Genomic DNA, 18375 nt, shown 5'->3' on the forward strand with positions numbered 1-18375 from the left:
TCTCTGGGTCTATGTCCTGTTTACCATCATATGCCTTGGAGCTTGGAGCTCCTTCTATGAACAAGGGCTTTACTATACAAATATGACCAGATCATAAATGTGACAAAACATGAAAATGCAGTCCCAGAGGGGATGCGTGTTCTGTACATTTTACAAAGGGGCTGAGATGCATCAGTGTATACTAGGAAAAGCATCCTTACATAATCTTACAACATATATAACAAATGCTGGTATACTATAATAAATTGACGTTTTTCCTAGGGGTTGCAGATAAAATGCATCACATAGACTCCACCCGTTGAAGTCTTAGCATCCTCAAACTCAACAGAATTGTTCATGTACATTTCAGTGTGTGTGTGTGGGGGTGGGGGGGGGGGGGGAGTAAAATCTGATGGGGTTTCAGTTGGATTTACGTCTGCAGAGGTGTTTCCTAATGAACGTATCCGTTTCCATCTCCTTTGTGATTAAGCGCTAATGTATTCTCGTTCTCACACATTGAAAAGCTCTATGTTTTCAAAAAGACATGTTTATGTGGACAAGATAAGGTCTTACTGTCAGTGGCAGGAGCTGGCTAATACAGCAGTGTTCTCACAGATGAAAGAACATACAGTAGGCGGCTCATACCATCATCAGTTGTCTCTATACCATCAGCATTTCACATAATAAGCAGCCACACACCTTATTGCACTTGGCTTAGATCGTCATCCTGTCTCCTCTGAGGGAAATAAAGAACAACCCACTCTTCACTCAGGATGGATAGATTATACTGGAAGTGGCAGATGTACAGTAGTTGAGGTGGAAGTAATTAATCGATGCATTTATCATTGCCCAGCGTGCAACAGGTAGGTCTAACTGTAACACATCCACACGTATGCAAACACTTCCTGCAGCGCCGCCTTGGTGACTTGGTCACTGTGCAAACGATTGCACAGTGTGGAGACGGACAGCAATACAACCCAGAGGCAGTGATGACTTATGATGGTCAATGTGTGATTTGATCTCAATGCCGTAAATGACTGGGAGGGGAGTGTCCTTTTTCCCCCCACAGGACCCGACCTGAGTGCAGCTTCTTGATCTTGGTTAAGAGACGCCAATCACAAAGTCACTGAGTGCGGACTGAGTCATCACATATTTGCAGGAGGTTTCCTGGAAGGGTTAGTCACATTTCTCCTTAGTCACATTTCCTAAACGAATATCCTGTACCTGTCACCAAAATTATCCATTTCCCCAGTAGATCGTTGGTCCACTCCTCTATACTGGCTTTTTACACTGTGAAACTTTTACGCAAATGTAGTTCTCAACGTAAGTTCAGGCCAGGAAGACTATAATATGCATTTTACACTTCCTTAATTCACTTTTTATATCTCCACTCTTCAATCTACTCACAAGCTCATAATAAGCTGTCAATTTCCGGGTTTCAATTGAATAATCAGCTGGTTGCCGCCTAGTCGCTTTTAACCAATAGTGTCACATCACTGCTCTCATCACCTCTCACCCCACACACCTCCAGTGTAAGCCTATCACATTGCTTCGCACCTCCGTCGTAAGCCAATCGCTTGGAGGCAGTTTCCTTAAATATGCTTTTTCTGTCTCATTCAGCCTCTCAACACCGCTGCTGTCAGTCTCGCACCCTCCTCCTCCCCCTCTCCTCCCGGTCATCGCAGACCTATCCGATTCTTCAGTCGGAAGAGTCTCATTATGATGAGTCTCAGAAGGAGATCACCAGCACCACCAGTATCTAGACTCCACAGGGGGATATATCTGGATGCTGCTCTGGGCTGATGCAGCTCTCTCAAGATCTCCCTGCGGTGTCCAACCGCCAAAGACTAATAACAATAACTTACTCTCATCATTCTTTCTATAATGCATCATTCACGTTATTGTAATAAATATCATTTTATTCATTATTTGGTCTCTAGTCTCTCCTGATTGAACTTTAGTTGGTTGAATCTTTGCTGAAGTTTCAAATGATTTGCATGGTCTAAAAGCCCTCTGCAACGCACTTGAAACTTGTCTGAAACTCAGCCTGCAACAGTTGCAAAACTCTCAACTTTCTGAAACTAGTTTCATGCAACAGCCAATCAAAACGCGGATAATGTGTCAGATAGGGGTGTCACAATATATCGTCCCACGAAATTTCGCGATAGTAAAACGTCACGATATGTATCGTTGAGATGAAATCTCATATCGCAAAAAAAAAAAAAAAAAAAAAAAAAGAAATCTCCAGAAAATAGACTAAGAAACGTCTTTGTTCGTTGAAGTTCAATGTGTGGAAATTAGTTCAGTTGAACAAGTCTCTTCTCTATAGAGGAGAGAAACCATTCAATTGAGTTTCTGGCAAAACTGTTTACTTGACAGGAAAAACTGAAGATGCATAAAAAATAGATTAAGAAAAGTCTTGTTGTTTGAGTTTGAAGAAAAACTGAAGATGCATAATGAGAATTTATACTGCTGAGAAACCTTTTAGTTCAAAGTAAATCTAAGTGACGGTGTAACTCATTCTATTTCAAGATAAGCCTTATCTCCAATCTCATGTTTTTTCTAGTTGTTATTGTAATAACAATTTCCCACAACAGCATGTTTTGTATTTGTGCATTTCAAATAAAATACTACTTTTCCAGTCATATATTGTCATTATTCAAGTTTAAAAAAATATTGTTAAAATCGTATCGTATTGTATCGTTATCGTGAACCCAGTATCGTGATACGTATCGTATCGTGAACTGAGTGTATCGTGACACCCCTAGTGTCAGATGATGATGTCAAACAGCTGAGCCTAGTCTGGGGCCAAAAGCGTAGCACCACATCATGCGGCAGAAAGACACCACGTCATCCAGCGGATGACATAGTTATCGGTAACATAGTTATAGATAACATAGTTATAGATAAGTTATCCACTGTGCACTGCTTTCTCCATCACCCACCACTCTCAATTCCTCCTGCTTTCAGGTATGGAAAGCAGGCTTTGTTCAAAATGCTATTCTTGTGTAATATTTTGCATCAGTTTTATGTCCTACACAAAAGTGACAAACTCCGTAACATATAATTTAAGATGACCTACTATTTGGCTTCAGAACTACAACAAGTAATCTCTCCCTTTTGAGATCATGCTGGTGGGCTACTGTCTGGCATGGAGGAGCCAACACAGTGTATGCTAAAGTATTAGCATGGACCACTGCATTTACATGGATGATTTTTGGTATCTCTGATCCCATCACTTAATGGGTAAGTTGACCAAATTGGGACAATCAAGTTCTGTGGCGTCACAAACGTTGCCATGCCAAAAAGCCATGACAATTTTATGGGGTGCAATTTGACTGTATTTGCAGCTACATACTGTAGCTCAAAGAACTATCATTCACTTCCTATTATCACATTATCAGCATTACTACCGTTACTGTAATACTAGGAATAATAGCCACTAATACTTTTCCCTGTGGGAACTTTTCTTTACAGAACAAAGCCAACCCACTGCTGATAGACATGAGATACACCGATAACATAGAAACACAACATATTAAAGTATACTATAATATTCATTTTTGTCACTTCAGAGGATCACTCAGGCTGGGCACATCACTGTTCCCCCATCAGTGTCATAAAGACAGACTCACAGTTTCAGCTCTGATTCATGATCACCTGCACACTGAGGAAGAAATATCTCAATATAACAATATCTACCCCTAACAAAAACATCTGAGTGATTTCCATCTTGGTAAGCGACGTGTATTTATAATTTTATTATTTACTTAAGTATTATTTATTCGCTCCTTAGGCTTATTTTTTTTTTCAAATGGAAAAATAAAAATGCGAGTAAACTGGCAAAAAAAAAGAGTCTAAAAGTGTGTGATTGGATAATTAATTTATGGGTTATGAGGAAGATTGTTCAGGTGGCTTTATGGTTATTTGATTATTAAGATGTTGCCATTGCATTTCTTTGAGCATCCATGTAAATGGTCGCTCAACTCAATGTCCCATAGACCCATATTGTACACCGTCTGTGAGTGAAAGCAACCATTTCAGGCACATTGGTGTTTGTGGAAAGTCCTTCTGGGAAATGGAAACCAGTGAAGTAGAGAAGTCGGAATGCCAAAAAAAAGTAAATTACACTTGATCCCAAAGTGACTCCTGGAATACATTGAACATTATATGTTTCTGACCACTTCCAGAGTTGGTTTGGATGATCGGACCGGATCTAAATTGATGCATTACACCTGGATTTGATGTGTTTTTGTGATTACAACCTGATCACCCAGGTGCAGACAGCACCTCAAATCCTTGTATTAGAGGATTCTTCTACTGAAGGCCTGCTGGTGTTAAAACACCCAAAAGGTGGAAGCTCCTCCAGTCTTCTCAGCCCTCATTGATCAAACAGTGTGTGGGCGCACTCAGTGGAATTTCCCAGGCAGTGCTTAATGCATCACTTTGACGCGTGCGGGGGGGTCTTCCCTGGGTTTCTACGCATAATGACATGACATTATGCCCCTACTGCCATGCCGCCTGCCGCTTCCTGGAATTCCGTATTCCCCGGCACGACAGGCCCGGAGCAAATGGCTGGCTGGTAATTTCTTAATGTCACATGGCGGCCGGGCACATGGGGAGAATGTGAATCATCAAGAGAACAGCAGAGGGGAGAGTGCTGTGGCGTCGGGGTTTCCATCTGTGCGAGTGCTCAGCCCAAACTAATCACAGCAGCACTTTATCTCTCCCCTCTCTCCTCCAATAGCTCTGCTCTCTGTAGGTGCTTATGGTCAGGGGGGTGTAGCCATCTGTTTGGTGATGTACTTCTACCCCAAACCTTCATTCAAATGTCAGTCAAGTCGGGTTTATTTGTAGCCTGCAGCCTGACTCTCTATGACCTTCCTATCCCCAGCGACAGCCCTTTTCCCTAGGCCCACCCCTTTCCTGACCACACCCCTCCCACCACTCCTAGCCACTGCCCACGACCTTCCTATCCCTAGCTTTCACTTGCTCCGCCCCCCTTCCGTTGACCCGACCCGGATCGGATCTGTTCCAAAATGTAATGGGTTCTCCCTTGGCCCATGCTACACCCTTCCACCAAGTTTCATGAAAATCGGCCCAGTAGTTTTTCTGTAATCCTGCTAACAGACAAACGGACAAACGGCACCGAAAACACAAACGTCCTCCTGTGTGATCCTTAATTGTTGAGGTGGAGATCCTTGATACCACTTGATAGAAGACACATGGTGGCCTCAACCTTGAAAGCTTCAACTCAATATCTATGACACTGGGCTTAACAACGTTTTTGACATGTCTCCGCTCGGCTGGAGTCCACTCCAGTCTGAGCGGCTCGCTTCACCTCACCGGCCCCTCTCTCTCCCCGGCCACAGCGCAACACAGCCGGCTTGGCGAAGTGAAGGTACTGAGCCCTGTGTCCAGTATGGTTACATTCCCCCCGACCAGCTGTAGTCCATATCCCCGCAGCCTGCTGCAGATCAGCTGCTGCTGCTGCTATCTGTCAGTCACGTTGTAACGTGGATACAGGAGAGGACTATTTGTTTCATATTGCGAATAGAACGACGAACATAATAATAAAACGCATGGGACCAGTGTGCAAGGTTTTCTGTGCGTTTTTTTTTCCGGATGGCGGATAAAAAAAAAAACGGACTCTGTGTGTAAACTACAATATTCAAACTGAGTCAACTCAAAGTCCTTTCCTCATCTACTCAAGAACAGCCAAATCCACCAAGAGTACCTGGCTGCAGACAAGTGGGCGGACCTCATACCCTCCTCAAATCCACAACTGTAGAGTGGGCATGGCTTTGAAGGTCTGGGCTCCAGACCTATAGGCTATAAACTCCTTGTCCATGGATAACATTTTGATGTTTATTTATTTTATTTTATTAGTTTGTTTGGCAGGGACATATACAAAAAAACATTAAACCCCATAGGGGATGAGATGCTTTGTAACAGATTTAGCCATAGGCTACTTTCCATCTGGAGCCCCTGTTCTGTGTTGCACCTTTTTTCTTTTGGAAAAGTAAATGCATGATAGCTGTGGGATATACTGGAATTAATTGTTTTATATTCATTGTATTTACACAAAAAAGAAAAGCTCTGTCCAGTAACCTGGAACACTTTTATTTTGAGATGTTTTTGAGTACGATCGTCCTACGTCATGCAAATGATAAGAAATGTGACATGAATCTTAATTTTTTAAAGTAAAGTAAAAAATAAATAAAAAAATAATGTCAAAAAATAACACGTCAATTATTGTTCTTAGAAAGAAAATCGGAACCGGCCAAAATCGGTATCGGCAAGTCAGACTATTGAAAAATCGGAAATCGGAACCGGCCAATAAAATGGCAATCGGTGCATCTCTATCTCCAATATTTTCTTCAACTTGAACTTCCTCGAAAAGCAAACCCCAGCGATTACATGAAACCAAGGCTTTCCCCCGAAAAGCAAACCCCAGCGATTACATGAAACCAAGGCTTTCCCCCTTCACAGATTTGATTGAAAGTGAGCTCCACAATCTCTTATTCTTGATTAAATGTGGCGTGGATTCTCTCTCTCTCTCTCGCTCTCTCTCTCTCTCTCTCTCTCTCTCTCTCTCTGATCCTAGGCCTGAGTGCGGACCGGACTGGCCAGCTGGGCCAGACCGCAAACCCCCGCCGCCCATGTCCCACATTTCATAAGCCGCATCGTTCATCCTCTGTCACTATTTATAGAGTTGTCCGGCCCATTTAGAGACAGATTAGGATATTCCACAACATTTGGTACACTTTAGTGGGTTTAATTGAAGGCCATCTGTGCCAAAACAACAATGTAGTGTGCAGTGTCTTGTCTGTGTCAAGGGTAGACAGATTACCACAGAAGCCATAACATTAAATTTGATAGCCAGGGATCGGCGTGTAATCACGGCCACAGACAGAACAACAATGAGTGAATTAGATTGAAACCTTGGAGCGGTAATTTTAGAACGTACTGAGTTTATTAATACAGCCCCTGAACTTATTTTAGCCATAAGAATTCATCTGAAACTCATAATCACCTTGTGAAATAGACTTGTGAAATAGAATTGATGCAAATATATCCCCCCCTATTTTCTCCCCAATTGTACTTGGCCAATTTCTCTCCCTGCTGCCCCGGTCGCTGCTCCACCTTCTGCTGATCTGGGGAGAGCCGTAGACTAGCACCATGCTTCCTCCGACACATGTGCAGTTGCCAGCCGATTCTTTTCACCTGACAGCGGGGAGCTTCACCGGCAGTACGTAGCACATGGGAGGATCACGCTGTTCCCACCAGTTGCCTTCCGCCCCGAAAAGGCGCCCCGACTGAGCAGAGGGGGCGCGAACCTGTGACCCTCGTGTTGATAGGCAGGGAATCTACCGCTACACTACTTTTAGTCTCACTTCCAGGGCTTCATCTGTCCAAGCCCGAGCTTGCCGCAGTTTCCGGTCGAGGATTTCCAAGGCGATGAGTCATCCAGAGAGAGAGAGAGCGAGAGAGAGAGAGAGAGAGACAAAGGCGGTGTCTTACTGGGAAAGCAGCGATACAGCACTTTGCAGTAGCTCTCAGGCATCATGAAGGTCACGCATCCATGGTCAACCATGTGGGCGAACGCTTTTCCTCCACTCTCCCTTTGTGGCATGCTTCCTCATGTTGAAAATGTCTTTGTTAGCTCAGTGTAAAATGTTTGCCCCTGGATGATATTACCGCCCTATTACTCAGGCCCGGAAGTGCTTTATCTTTAAAGGGATAAACCACTTTTTTGGAAGTTTAGCTCATTTGCCACATCCCCCTAATGGTACAGCTGTTAAAAATCTGCCAAAACACACATCTCACCGTGCCAAAATAGATGTTAAGTGGTGTATAAGTGTGTCAAACATGGTCACTATGCTTTTGCCAATTTTGTATTTTATTTAAACATTTGTGTGATTTTGGACCTAAATCTAATATGTTTCTTACGTACCTGTAGTAATGGTTCAATATTGACTCCTGTTGGTGATCAATCAGTTCTACCAAATCTGGATTTGGGTTGGATTTAGCAACGCTGATTGGCTGAAGGAGTTGTCTGTCAAGTACTCCCGCCCACCTGTGAGAGGGAATTGTACGATAGCCAGATAATTGTCCACTAGCTATGCTACCTTTTCATCTCTTTGTGTGTGTGTGTGTGTGTGTGTGTGTGTGTGTGTGTGTGTGTGTGTGTGTGTGTGTGTGTGTGTGTGTGTGTGTGCCGCCTCCTCCACACTCTCAGCTCCTTGCAGATTGTATCTTCCTCTGCAGAATGCAATCAGACAAATGTTTTCCAGTCTCTCTCCCTTCATAATCATATCATGGCATCATGTCATCTTCCGTATATTATATTTGATACAATGTGGGTAACCCTTCATTTTAAAGGTCCCTAACAATGTACAGTATGAACTATTTTGAATAATTATTTTGAATAATCTATTCAACTGTAGTTCATATGTAGACATGATGGTACCAGACCTGTAAATCTAAGTGAATATATTCAAATGTAGTTCATATGTATTTACATGGTGCCGGACCTGTAAAAGTGGAGTGAATCTATTCAACTGTTAGTTCACATGTATTTACATGGTACCAGACCTGATGCCGAAGCCGCGGCCTGGGACAGAGATTGCTAAAACCCTGAGGTGGATTTGAACCACAGAACTTCTGATTGCGAAGCACACAGCTTAACCACTCTGCCACCATGGGCTTACTGAGTTTCATAGTGGAGGTGGTAAATACATATGGACTACAGTTGAATAGATTCACTTCAATTTACAGGTCTGTTACCATGTAAATACATAACTACATTATGTAAATACATAACTACTATTTATACATACTACTATTTGAATAGAGATCGCTTCATTTTATAGGTCTGGTACCAACTACATATGAATGTAACAATTTTATTGTATAACTATCGGTGCAATTACTGTGTAGTTACTTTGGTGTTCATGTCTAATTACAAATAGTTCTTACGTTGTTAGGGACCTGTCAAATGAAGGGTTACCCAAATGTGCAACATGCAATTCATATGTGCTTTGTTTTTATATGTGCAATGATTTTCTACTTGTATTCGAGAATAATACTGACATATACTGTAAGGGTATCTAATTATTTGTTTACAGTTCAGTAAACGAAACATACTTCCCTTCTGGATATACATGTATGGATATTGCCATAAGATATTTCTGTGCACATGTACACAAGTATCGTTATTATGCAAGAGAACAGAATATGTTTGCTATGTGTGGTTTGGGGGAGATTGAATAAGTCCTTTTATAGAGAGCGGAGGAGTGTTACTTCATAGAAAAATTGCCTTGATTTCTGTCCATTTCTTTCACGTGGCATTGCATTGTGGCACAGCTGGGAAAATCATTAGCTATGCCTTATATGTAATGGTACTGCACTTAAAGTGGTTGAGGAAGGCGTTTCTGCTGCACACAGCCAGAACAGCAGCACTGACAGCAGCACTGACAGCACCACCGCAGCACTGACAGCACCGCAGCAGCAGCACTGACAGCACCACCGCAGCACTGACAGCACCGCAGCAGGCACTTCATGGATGCGCTCGAGTTGTCCTTGGAGAATTCCCTGTGCAAACAAAGCTCTCCCCCCCACACCCCCTTCCCCATCTCTCATTCTCCCATTCCATCCTCTCTCTCTCTCCATCCACCTCAGCCCCCCCCCCCCACGCCCCAACCACGATTTCACACCAATGAGCATCCGCGTGTGGCTCCCACTCGCTGGCATCAGAAACACTAGTATCTTCAGTCCAGAGCTGGAGAGATAGATAGACACAATCACACACACCCACCCACCCACCCACCAGCATTGGACCGACGGAGGGCTGTGTCCCGTCAAAACGCACGCTGGGGATAGGCAGTGACAAAGAGAAGGGGAGAGAACAGAGTGCAAACCGCTCTCACACACACCAGACTCAAGGTAAAGGATCCATATTCATTTGGCGGACAGAATGTTATGTAACTCTGCTGATGTGGACATGGAGCTCTGAGCTTTATTAGGTCTTAATAACGATAAAGAGGGGCTGATTATACCTGATTATCTGCGGCTCTGGATGAAAGGATACTGCAGATCAGGGGAAATTAAACAATGTGGAGGAACTGAGACGTGCGCATGGCTGCTAATACTGGAAACAACAATGTACTAATACAAACTATTGCAGAAGAGCTAGAGAAGCTCCCCCCGCCCCCCTACTGTCTGCTACTGTTTATTTTATAGCCTATTTTATGGGTATTTGGATTTACTGTATGCGCCTGTATTGTCTACATAAGTCATTGCTTATTCATGCATGCATTCAATAACAGTTCCTGTGGGCACAATTGAAAATCAGTGCACCCTCCCTCCCTCCCTCCCTGCCTGCTGATAGCTCTGAGGGCTTTCACTCCAGTAAATGTCACCCATCAGAGGTGTCTGGAGAGGGGCTTTGAAGCCCACACATGTGCCACCTCTCTGGGCGAGCTTTGTCCCAAACCCCTCCAGTCTTCTTAGCCCATCTCCCTCCCTCTCACCGCCCTGACCGCGTAAACCGGATGAACTTTAACAATAAAGCACAAACCCATTATCGGCCCATACGAGAATAGCCTATGTGCACATATATACAATCCACATTAGCAGATGATTGGCTCTACGTGTGTTGTTGTTATTATGATGGTGTGTGTAGCCAGAGAGAGTACCATAGCCTACTGCAGTGCTTCCCAAACTGGGGTACGCGTACCCCTAGGGGTAACGTGGACATACTGCAGGGGGTTACTTGAGAGAGTAAGGGGGAAATGGAAAAATGACAGAATCATTAAAATAAATGAGAAATTAAAATGAATCTGCTCAGAAGGCAAGAAATGCAACTCTTTCACTCAATTTCTTATTTTGTCATATATTCTTCAAAGGGTTGGCTATAAAGCATTCATTGCATCATATCCTATCGTTTTCTCTTGCAGTTTTCGAAGCAAAATTCTAGTTGGGTAAAGGGGTGTACTTCAGAAATCGGGGAAAGGGGGGGGTACTGAAGCCAAAAATGTTTGAGAACCACTGGCCTACTGTAACAGTTCATTATGTGCCTGGTGACAAAGCGACATGATGCAGATGACGCCGCTGTTGCCAAACCTATAGGCAAGAAAAATGCTTTTAATAGACAGACCGCTTTCTGCAATGCAACACAAATCCCTGACACAAACTGACATGCATGGCTATAAGGCAGATGAGCGATCCAAGGCATGTGCCGTCAGTTACCACTGGGCTGTTCCATCTGAGAGGAACCAAGCACAGGGCCCTCCTGGCACACAGGCCCAGACTGAAACACTACACCTGCCTCACAGGGTTTAGTGCACAAAGTGGTGGGTGTGACTGGTTGTAGGTGTTAATCCACTGCCAACATTCAGAATGTTTGCAAATACAATATCCATCTTGATCTGGCTTTTCGGAAGCGAGATGGGAGACATTCATTCGTCTGCCATCGTGACTATGGGACATGGCCAGTGTTGGGCAAGTTACTCAGGAAGTGTAATTAGTTACTTATTACTGATTACTCCTTTAAAAAGTAATACAATTACTTTACTTATTACTTGGTTTCAAAAGTAATTTGTTAGATTACTCGTTACGTTACTATATTACTTTTGCTACACCAATTCCGAAAAAGCGACATACAACCCGTTTAACCAGCTCCTTTTACAACTGAATCCACTTTATTGGAACAATAATTAATCTTACAGCAGGAGTCAACATTTAGCCAAACTGCATACTTTTTATTTGTTTGCCTACCTAGTACAAAAAACCAACTTACTTCTTGACAGCTAGATCCACATTTTTATTCTCGCCAATTCTCAATGGCTTCCTTGTTTTGCTCAGGAGTACAAAAAAACTTTAACTGGCGAAAATGTGTTGCCTTCTGGCAACACAGAAGCCCCACATAGCCAGATCTATCTCCACACTGCGTTTTAGTGCTGTGCCAATGGTGGAGAATGTAATGCAGTAACTTGAAGTTACTTGGATTAGTAACTGTAATATAATTACTTTTTGAAAATTGTAGTCACATTACTAGTTGCTGGTAAAAGTAATAAATTACAGTAACTAAGTTACAGTAACTAAGCTACTGCCCAACACTGGACACGACACTGCCCAACAACTGCCCGACACTGCCTAACAACTGGACACTGCCCAACCTATCCCATAGTGAGAGCTTAATGAGTCATTGTCTGATAATACAGGAATGATCAGACACAATATTCCCTTTACAGCTCTCAAACGATTATGTTTGATTAGCCTGCAAGTAACCATAAAAGACACTTCTTATTATAACGCAGGCAAAACTTGCATTCTGGTGTCCTTGTCCCTTTCGCCCACAAGCACATCTCGCTAGCTGACTGAGCAGCAACCCAGGCTATGCCCAGCTATCCTCCTTTATATAAAAGGGAGTAAGTAAGTGGTTTCTGCGATTTTGGTCACATTTCTGGTCACTTTTTTGTTGCACAATGATGTCATAGACTGGGGCATCATCAGTGATGATGTCATAGACATTGTGGCATCATTCTCTATGACATCATCAGTGACATCATCTATGACATCATCAGTGATGTCACTAGAGACACAATTGTCTATGACATCATCAGTGCTGATCACAACGTCTATGTCATCAGTGATGTCACATGAGCAAATGTGATGTTTTTATAAAATGGAGAGTCAACGGCCTCTGTTTCGAGGGTCTATGACATCATCAGTGATGTCACTCGAGCAATTGTGATGTCTATGACATCATCGGTGATGTCACCCGAGCACTTGATTATGTCATCAGTGATGGTAAGTGGGCTCTCTCTGCGATTCTGGTCTGTGATCTCAAGCAATTGTGATGTCACTGATGATGTCACAATGTCTGGTGACTCGAGCAATTGTGATGTCATCATTCAGTGATGTCATCAGTGATACGAAGTTGAACAAATGTGCACTTTGCATGCCAATAGAGCAGGTGAGGCCACGCAGCAGCCGAGCTGCAGGCGAAGCCGCGCAGCAGCCGAGCTGCATATGTGAGCTGCAGGGACAGCTTTGCGAGCTGTAGGACGGGCGAGGCCGCGCAGCGGGCAAGCCTAGCAATCGAGCGCACATAGCGTGTGAGAGGCCTAGTATATTATATCTATACATTTTTTCCTTTCTTTTTTTCTGGCAACAAGAGGAACAGGGAAACATTATTACAGATAAACAGACATTCACTGATGACATCATCACTGATGACATCACGGATTACATCACAATCGTGACACACACAGCCACAGAGACCACTTAGCCAATTTTAGGGGGGTCCTCCCTTCAACAACTGGGCTGCCGTCTTCATCAGCCTTTGCGTCCTACATCCATCCAGAGCAAGCTGCTATATTATCAGCCCAAATATGCCTCCTTCCATGATTGGTAGGAAGTATTAATGCATTTCATTGGTGGTGGTCTTCTCTCCCAATCCCCGTTTGGTGCCCATGCCGGGCAATTTGCATATAACCCCATAAGTGTCCTTGCCATTGCTTAACCTCAGTCAGCCCACGTCCTGACAAATTGCACAACCTATTATCCCTGCATTCTGCTTAAACATCAGTCAGCCCATGTCCTGACAAGTCAGCCCCCGCCCTGACAATTTGCTCAACCCATTATCTCTGCATTCTGCTTAAACCTGTCAGCCCACGTCCTGAGAAGTCAGTCCACATCCTGACAACTTGCTCAACCCATTATCCCTGCATCCTGCTTAAACCTCAGTCAGCCCACGTCCTGACAAGTCAGCCAATGTCCTGACAATCTGCATAACCCATCATTCCGGCATTTGCATAAACCTCAATCAGCCCTTGGCCCCCTTTTCCTCATCTCTCCCCATCATCACATGACAAGATCCTGGTTCATCCTTCACTTCAAGACCACACTCCAGAAATGCAACATCCCTGCAGAGAACCATTCCAGTCACTCCTTCAGGATCGGAGCAGCCACATCAGCAGCCATGCAGGGGGTGTCCTCCGCCTCCCTTTAACAACTGGGGCGCTGGTCCTCATCAGCCTATGCATCCTACATTGCATGTAGGATGCATCCAGAGCAAGACGCCATATTATCAGCCCAAAGATCCCTCCTTCCATGACTAAAGAGGCAACAAGCACTTCGTTGGTGGTGATCAAACTCTCCTTTTCTCTTCAATGCTATCCACATCCACTCCCTTGCATCCCCGCTTTGCCTTAAAAAACCCCGGGCAGCCCCTCATCTCCCGGCATGCATAAATTCTCCCCCTGTCAGCCCACGACCTGACTAAAGCATACCCCAGGCGAGCTCCATGACCCCCGTTTTCACTCTCCCAGTTCCTGAAATAACTTTAAATTCCTTTGGGGGATGTCCTATCTCATACAGCACCGACGCCCTCTCTCATAAGCAAGAGGAGCGTCACATCATGGAGTCATACGCCATACTCAAACCATCTATTCTGATTCAATAAAGTTTGTTAAAATTATATTAAGAGTCTCTCATGATTGAAGTGTAGTCGTAGACTGAATTTCAATCATGGAAGACCAAATAAGGCATTAATAGAGCACCCCATGCTGTCATACCCCTCAGCCCAAATGACGTCACTAAATGACGTCACCATCTCCGACGTCACCTTCTCCATGACGTCCCAAATGACATCAGTTATGACATCATAAATGACATCATAAATGACATCAGTTATGACATCATAAATGCCCTTCTCCCAAATGACATCAGTTATGACATCATAAATGACATCAGTTATGACATCATAAATGCCCTTCTCCTGGTACTATATAAGCCCCCATCACACTTGTGCAGTCATCACTCACCTTGTGTCAGCATCACGCATTCATCCAGCATCTCCAGAGCAAAAAGCTTCAAGATTTCCAGGTAATTGTAAGTATGCATCGGAAAAAGCCATTCAGCAACAAACAGAAGAAGAAACAGCTACAAGTCAAACGGGAAAGAAAGAGAGATGACACAGGTCCGGGGCCGAGCACGCACAATGCCACCGTGGTGCGAGGAGGAGATATTAGGAGAATAAACCAGCAGCCCTCCAGGAGAGAGGGCACACGTGATCCCAACAGATTCACACTGCAATTTGAGAAAGAGAATACAGAGGAGATAGAGAAGAGGAAGACGATGGCCAGAGAGAAGGTTCTGCAGCCAGTGTCAGACAAAGAACTTGAGATTGACATCAGCGATATCTACCCCACAGAGAAAGGTCTCGGTTTCCCACGACGACCTTCCTGGAATTACGAGATGACACGGGAGGAACTGCTGAGGGAAGAGGAGAAGTCATACAGAGAGTACTTGGATGACCTGCACTCCAGAAACCCACCCGGGTCTCTTTGCCACTTTGAGCACAATCTGGAGACATGGAGGCAGTTGTGGAGAGTTTTAGAGATGTCTGATGTTATCCTGCTCATCGTAGACATCAGGCACCCGGTGCTGCAGTTTCCCCCATCCTTGTACCACTACGTCACAAGGGATCTGCAGAAGCAGGTGGTGCTGGTGTTGAACAAAGCTGACCTGTGTCCCCCTCCACTAGTGATCGCTTGGAAACACTACCTGGCCTCCCAGTTCCCCCACCTTCAAACTGTCTGCTTCACATCCCACCCTGGACAACCCTATAGCACAGTGCTCCAGAAGAAGACGATGAGGAGGAAGGCAGGCAGGAGCCAGGCTGGAGGTCCTATCGATATCCTGAAGGCCTGTCAGGAGATCACCGCTGGAAAAGTAGACCTGTCCAGCTGGAAGCGGAAGATCCAGAGAGATGCTGTTGCTGAGCAAACAGATGGGGAGGGGCCAGGAGAAGGGGCGGAGTCAGTGCTGGTGGAGCACCATAGTGATGCCACTATGGAGATGAGCAGTCCATCCCAGGAGCTCTACAAACACGGTGTTCTGACATTGGGCTGCATAGGCTTCCCAAATGTTGGTAAGTCCTCTGTTATAAACGGCTTAGTGGGGAGGAAAGTGGTGAGCGTGTCTCGAACCCCAGGCCATACAAAATACTTCCAGACGTACTACCTCACCCCCACGGTCAAACTGTGTGACTGTCCTGGACTGGTCTTCCCCTCCTGTGTCAATAGACAGCTGCAGATTTTGGCAGGCATCTACCCAGTGTCTCAGGTGCAGGAGCCCTACAGCTCAGTTGGTTATCTGTGTGAGCGGACCCCCTTCCTATCTGAGCTAAAGCTCAAACATCCCAACTTGCTGGATCTCCCACGCCACCTACAACACGCAGGTTCTGAAGACCTCAGCTGGACAGCCTGGGATGTGTGCGAGGCCTGGGCAGAGAGCAGAGGCTATAAGACAGCAAAGGCAGGTCGTAACGATGTGTACCGTGCAGCTAACGGTCTCCTGCGGTTGGCCATTGATGGCAGACTGTGCCTGTGCCTCAGACCAACTGGCTACAGCTGCCTGAGAGGGCACTGGGAAAATCACCCAGACTTGCCTGAGATTATGACTCTGCAAGGAAGGACAGAAGAGGATAGGGCAGGAGAGAAGGAGGAGGAGGTGGAGGAGGAGTCCAGCACAGAGAGGGACGGAGATGACGATGAGGACGGAGATGTAGATGATGAAGGCGAGGGTTTTGGACTAGAGGTAGACTGATTAACCGGTTGACCAAGATAAACGGTAGAGCAAGGGGGGCAAGACATAGTGTATGGGGAGGGGGGGATGGACCATGACGGAGTAGAAATTGTGCTGCTGGAAAAGGCTTCCCAAAACACATAGTCCAGCATTGTCTGTCGTCGTTCTGCTCTACGGCCATGGCCGCCATCTTAGCTCCATTCACTCTCCGAGAAGGGATGGTGGAAGGGGGAAAACAGCCCTATGGGTAAATCAGAATCAGAATCAGATATCATTTATTCGTCATTATGTTATGTAACATATAGGAACTTGTTTTGGCATTAGGCTGCATTAATCATTAATTAGTAAAGCAGCCCCCTATGCAAGTCACCAGTGTGTCCAGCCTGAACACTCCTGAGATGGAGGTGCTTTTTAGACTGTAGTCCTGTCTATCCCCATACAGATAGGCAGCTTTAGTTAAGTGCCTTCTCACAATTCTGAGCAAATACTCTGCCAAACATTTGAAAAGCCTTGTGTGACCTTTATGCCTGAGGTGGGTGCGTGCGACAAGAGACCCCAGCACAGATATTGTATTTTGAGATTTGTTTGCGGTGAAACCAAGGCTGCAACACAGGTGATTCACACAACGCTTTACTTTCCTGTAAAAGGGAAAATCTTTCTTGGTGACTTCATCGTGTAGGCTACAAGAAGACGGACATAAAAGTTGAGCCAATTAAATCATTTGAACTATGCCTCCACTCTAGAAAAATATCTTTATGCTGGATGTACGTAAAAACGCTGGTTACTGTTGAAGCAAAAACAAGACAGAGCTCTTCCTGGGCAGGACAGTATCATCCAAATGGACATGACTGTACCTTGGCAGAAAGGATGAACATGTCATTTATGTACCGTAAATTCCGGACTATAAGCCGCGGCTTTTTCCCCGTTTTTTGGCCTTTTTTGGCCCCTGCGGCTTATATAACGGTGCGGCTTATCTATGGATTTTTTCAGAAAAAAAAAAAAAAAAAAAATGAATTCTCTCTTCTTTAGCACTCTTTCTAACTATAAATCCACTTCTGTTTTAATTTCCTCTCTTGCCCTCTTTTCACCACACTGTATGACACTGTATGACACTGTGTGCACTGTAAAAAAGAAACACAGGTGGTGTTGTGTTATGTTGTTTTGTTGAAATGTTAATAAATGGGAGCTTCCTCAAACAGCCATCTCTTTCCCGACAATCCCCTCTGTGCATGAACCCTTACATATGGTAATTAAACATTAAAACACAATAAAAAAAAAAAAAAAAAAAAAAAAAAAATACCATTAAAACACCCGCGGCTTATAGTCCGGTGCGGCTTATATATGTAAAAAACAGTCAACTTTGCAGGTGCGGCTTATACTCCGGTGCGGCTTATAGTCCGGAATTTACGGTAAATGTCCGAGCAAATAACGAGCATGCTTTTTGTTTTGTTTTGCTCTCAGGCTGTCAAACAGGGGCGACTCGAGATAGTGTACTAAGGCCCACGCGGTGCATTTCAATTCTTCAGAGATTAAATTATAAGCCACTGCAGCGTTTTGAACTAGACACAGATTTTCAGGCAAAAATAAATAGATTGCAGAGGGCTTGCACAACGGGGGAGAGACATGAATCGGAGCGTATTGAGTGTACCTTTCTGAAGAGAGAGGGGATGAAAATAGAGTCGGGGTGTTATGTGTTGAAAAGCTCGCCGGGCGGTTTTGTCCCGAGTTAACCTGTCCGCCTGTCAGAGACGAATGACTCATACAACTCATAAGCCCGGAAATGGCTGTCCATTACTG

General features: G+C 44.5%; 1 protein-coding gene across 1 annotated transcript; it reads left to right on the forward strand.

Annotated features, from left to right (window-relative positions):
- Window positions 1-14886: 14886 nt before the first annotated feature.
- Window positions 14887-16599, forward strand: gnl1 (guanine nucleotide binding protein-like 1; the record flags this gene model as incomplete). Its single annotated transcript, XM_083647201.1, has 1 exon — window positions 14887-16599. The coding sequence occupies one exon, from the start codon at window positions 14887-14889 to the stop codon at window positions 16597-16599; it is 1713 nt and encodes a 570-aa protein (XP_083503327.1).
- Between the last annotated feature and the right edge of the window lie 1776 nt (window positions 16600-18375).

This window comes from Poromitra crassiceps (genome assembly GCF_964638095.1).
Source record: "Poromitra crassiceps genome assembly, chromosome: 12".
Taxonomy (NCBI): domain Eukaryota; kingdom Metazoa; phylum Chordata; class Actinopteri; order Beryciformes; family Melamphaidae; genus Poromitra; species Poromitra crassiceps.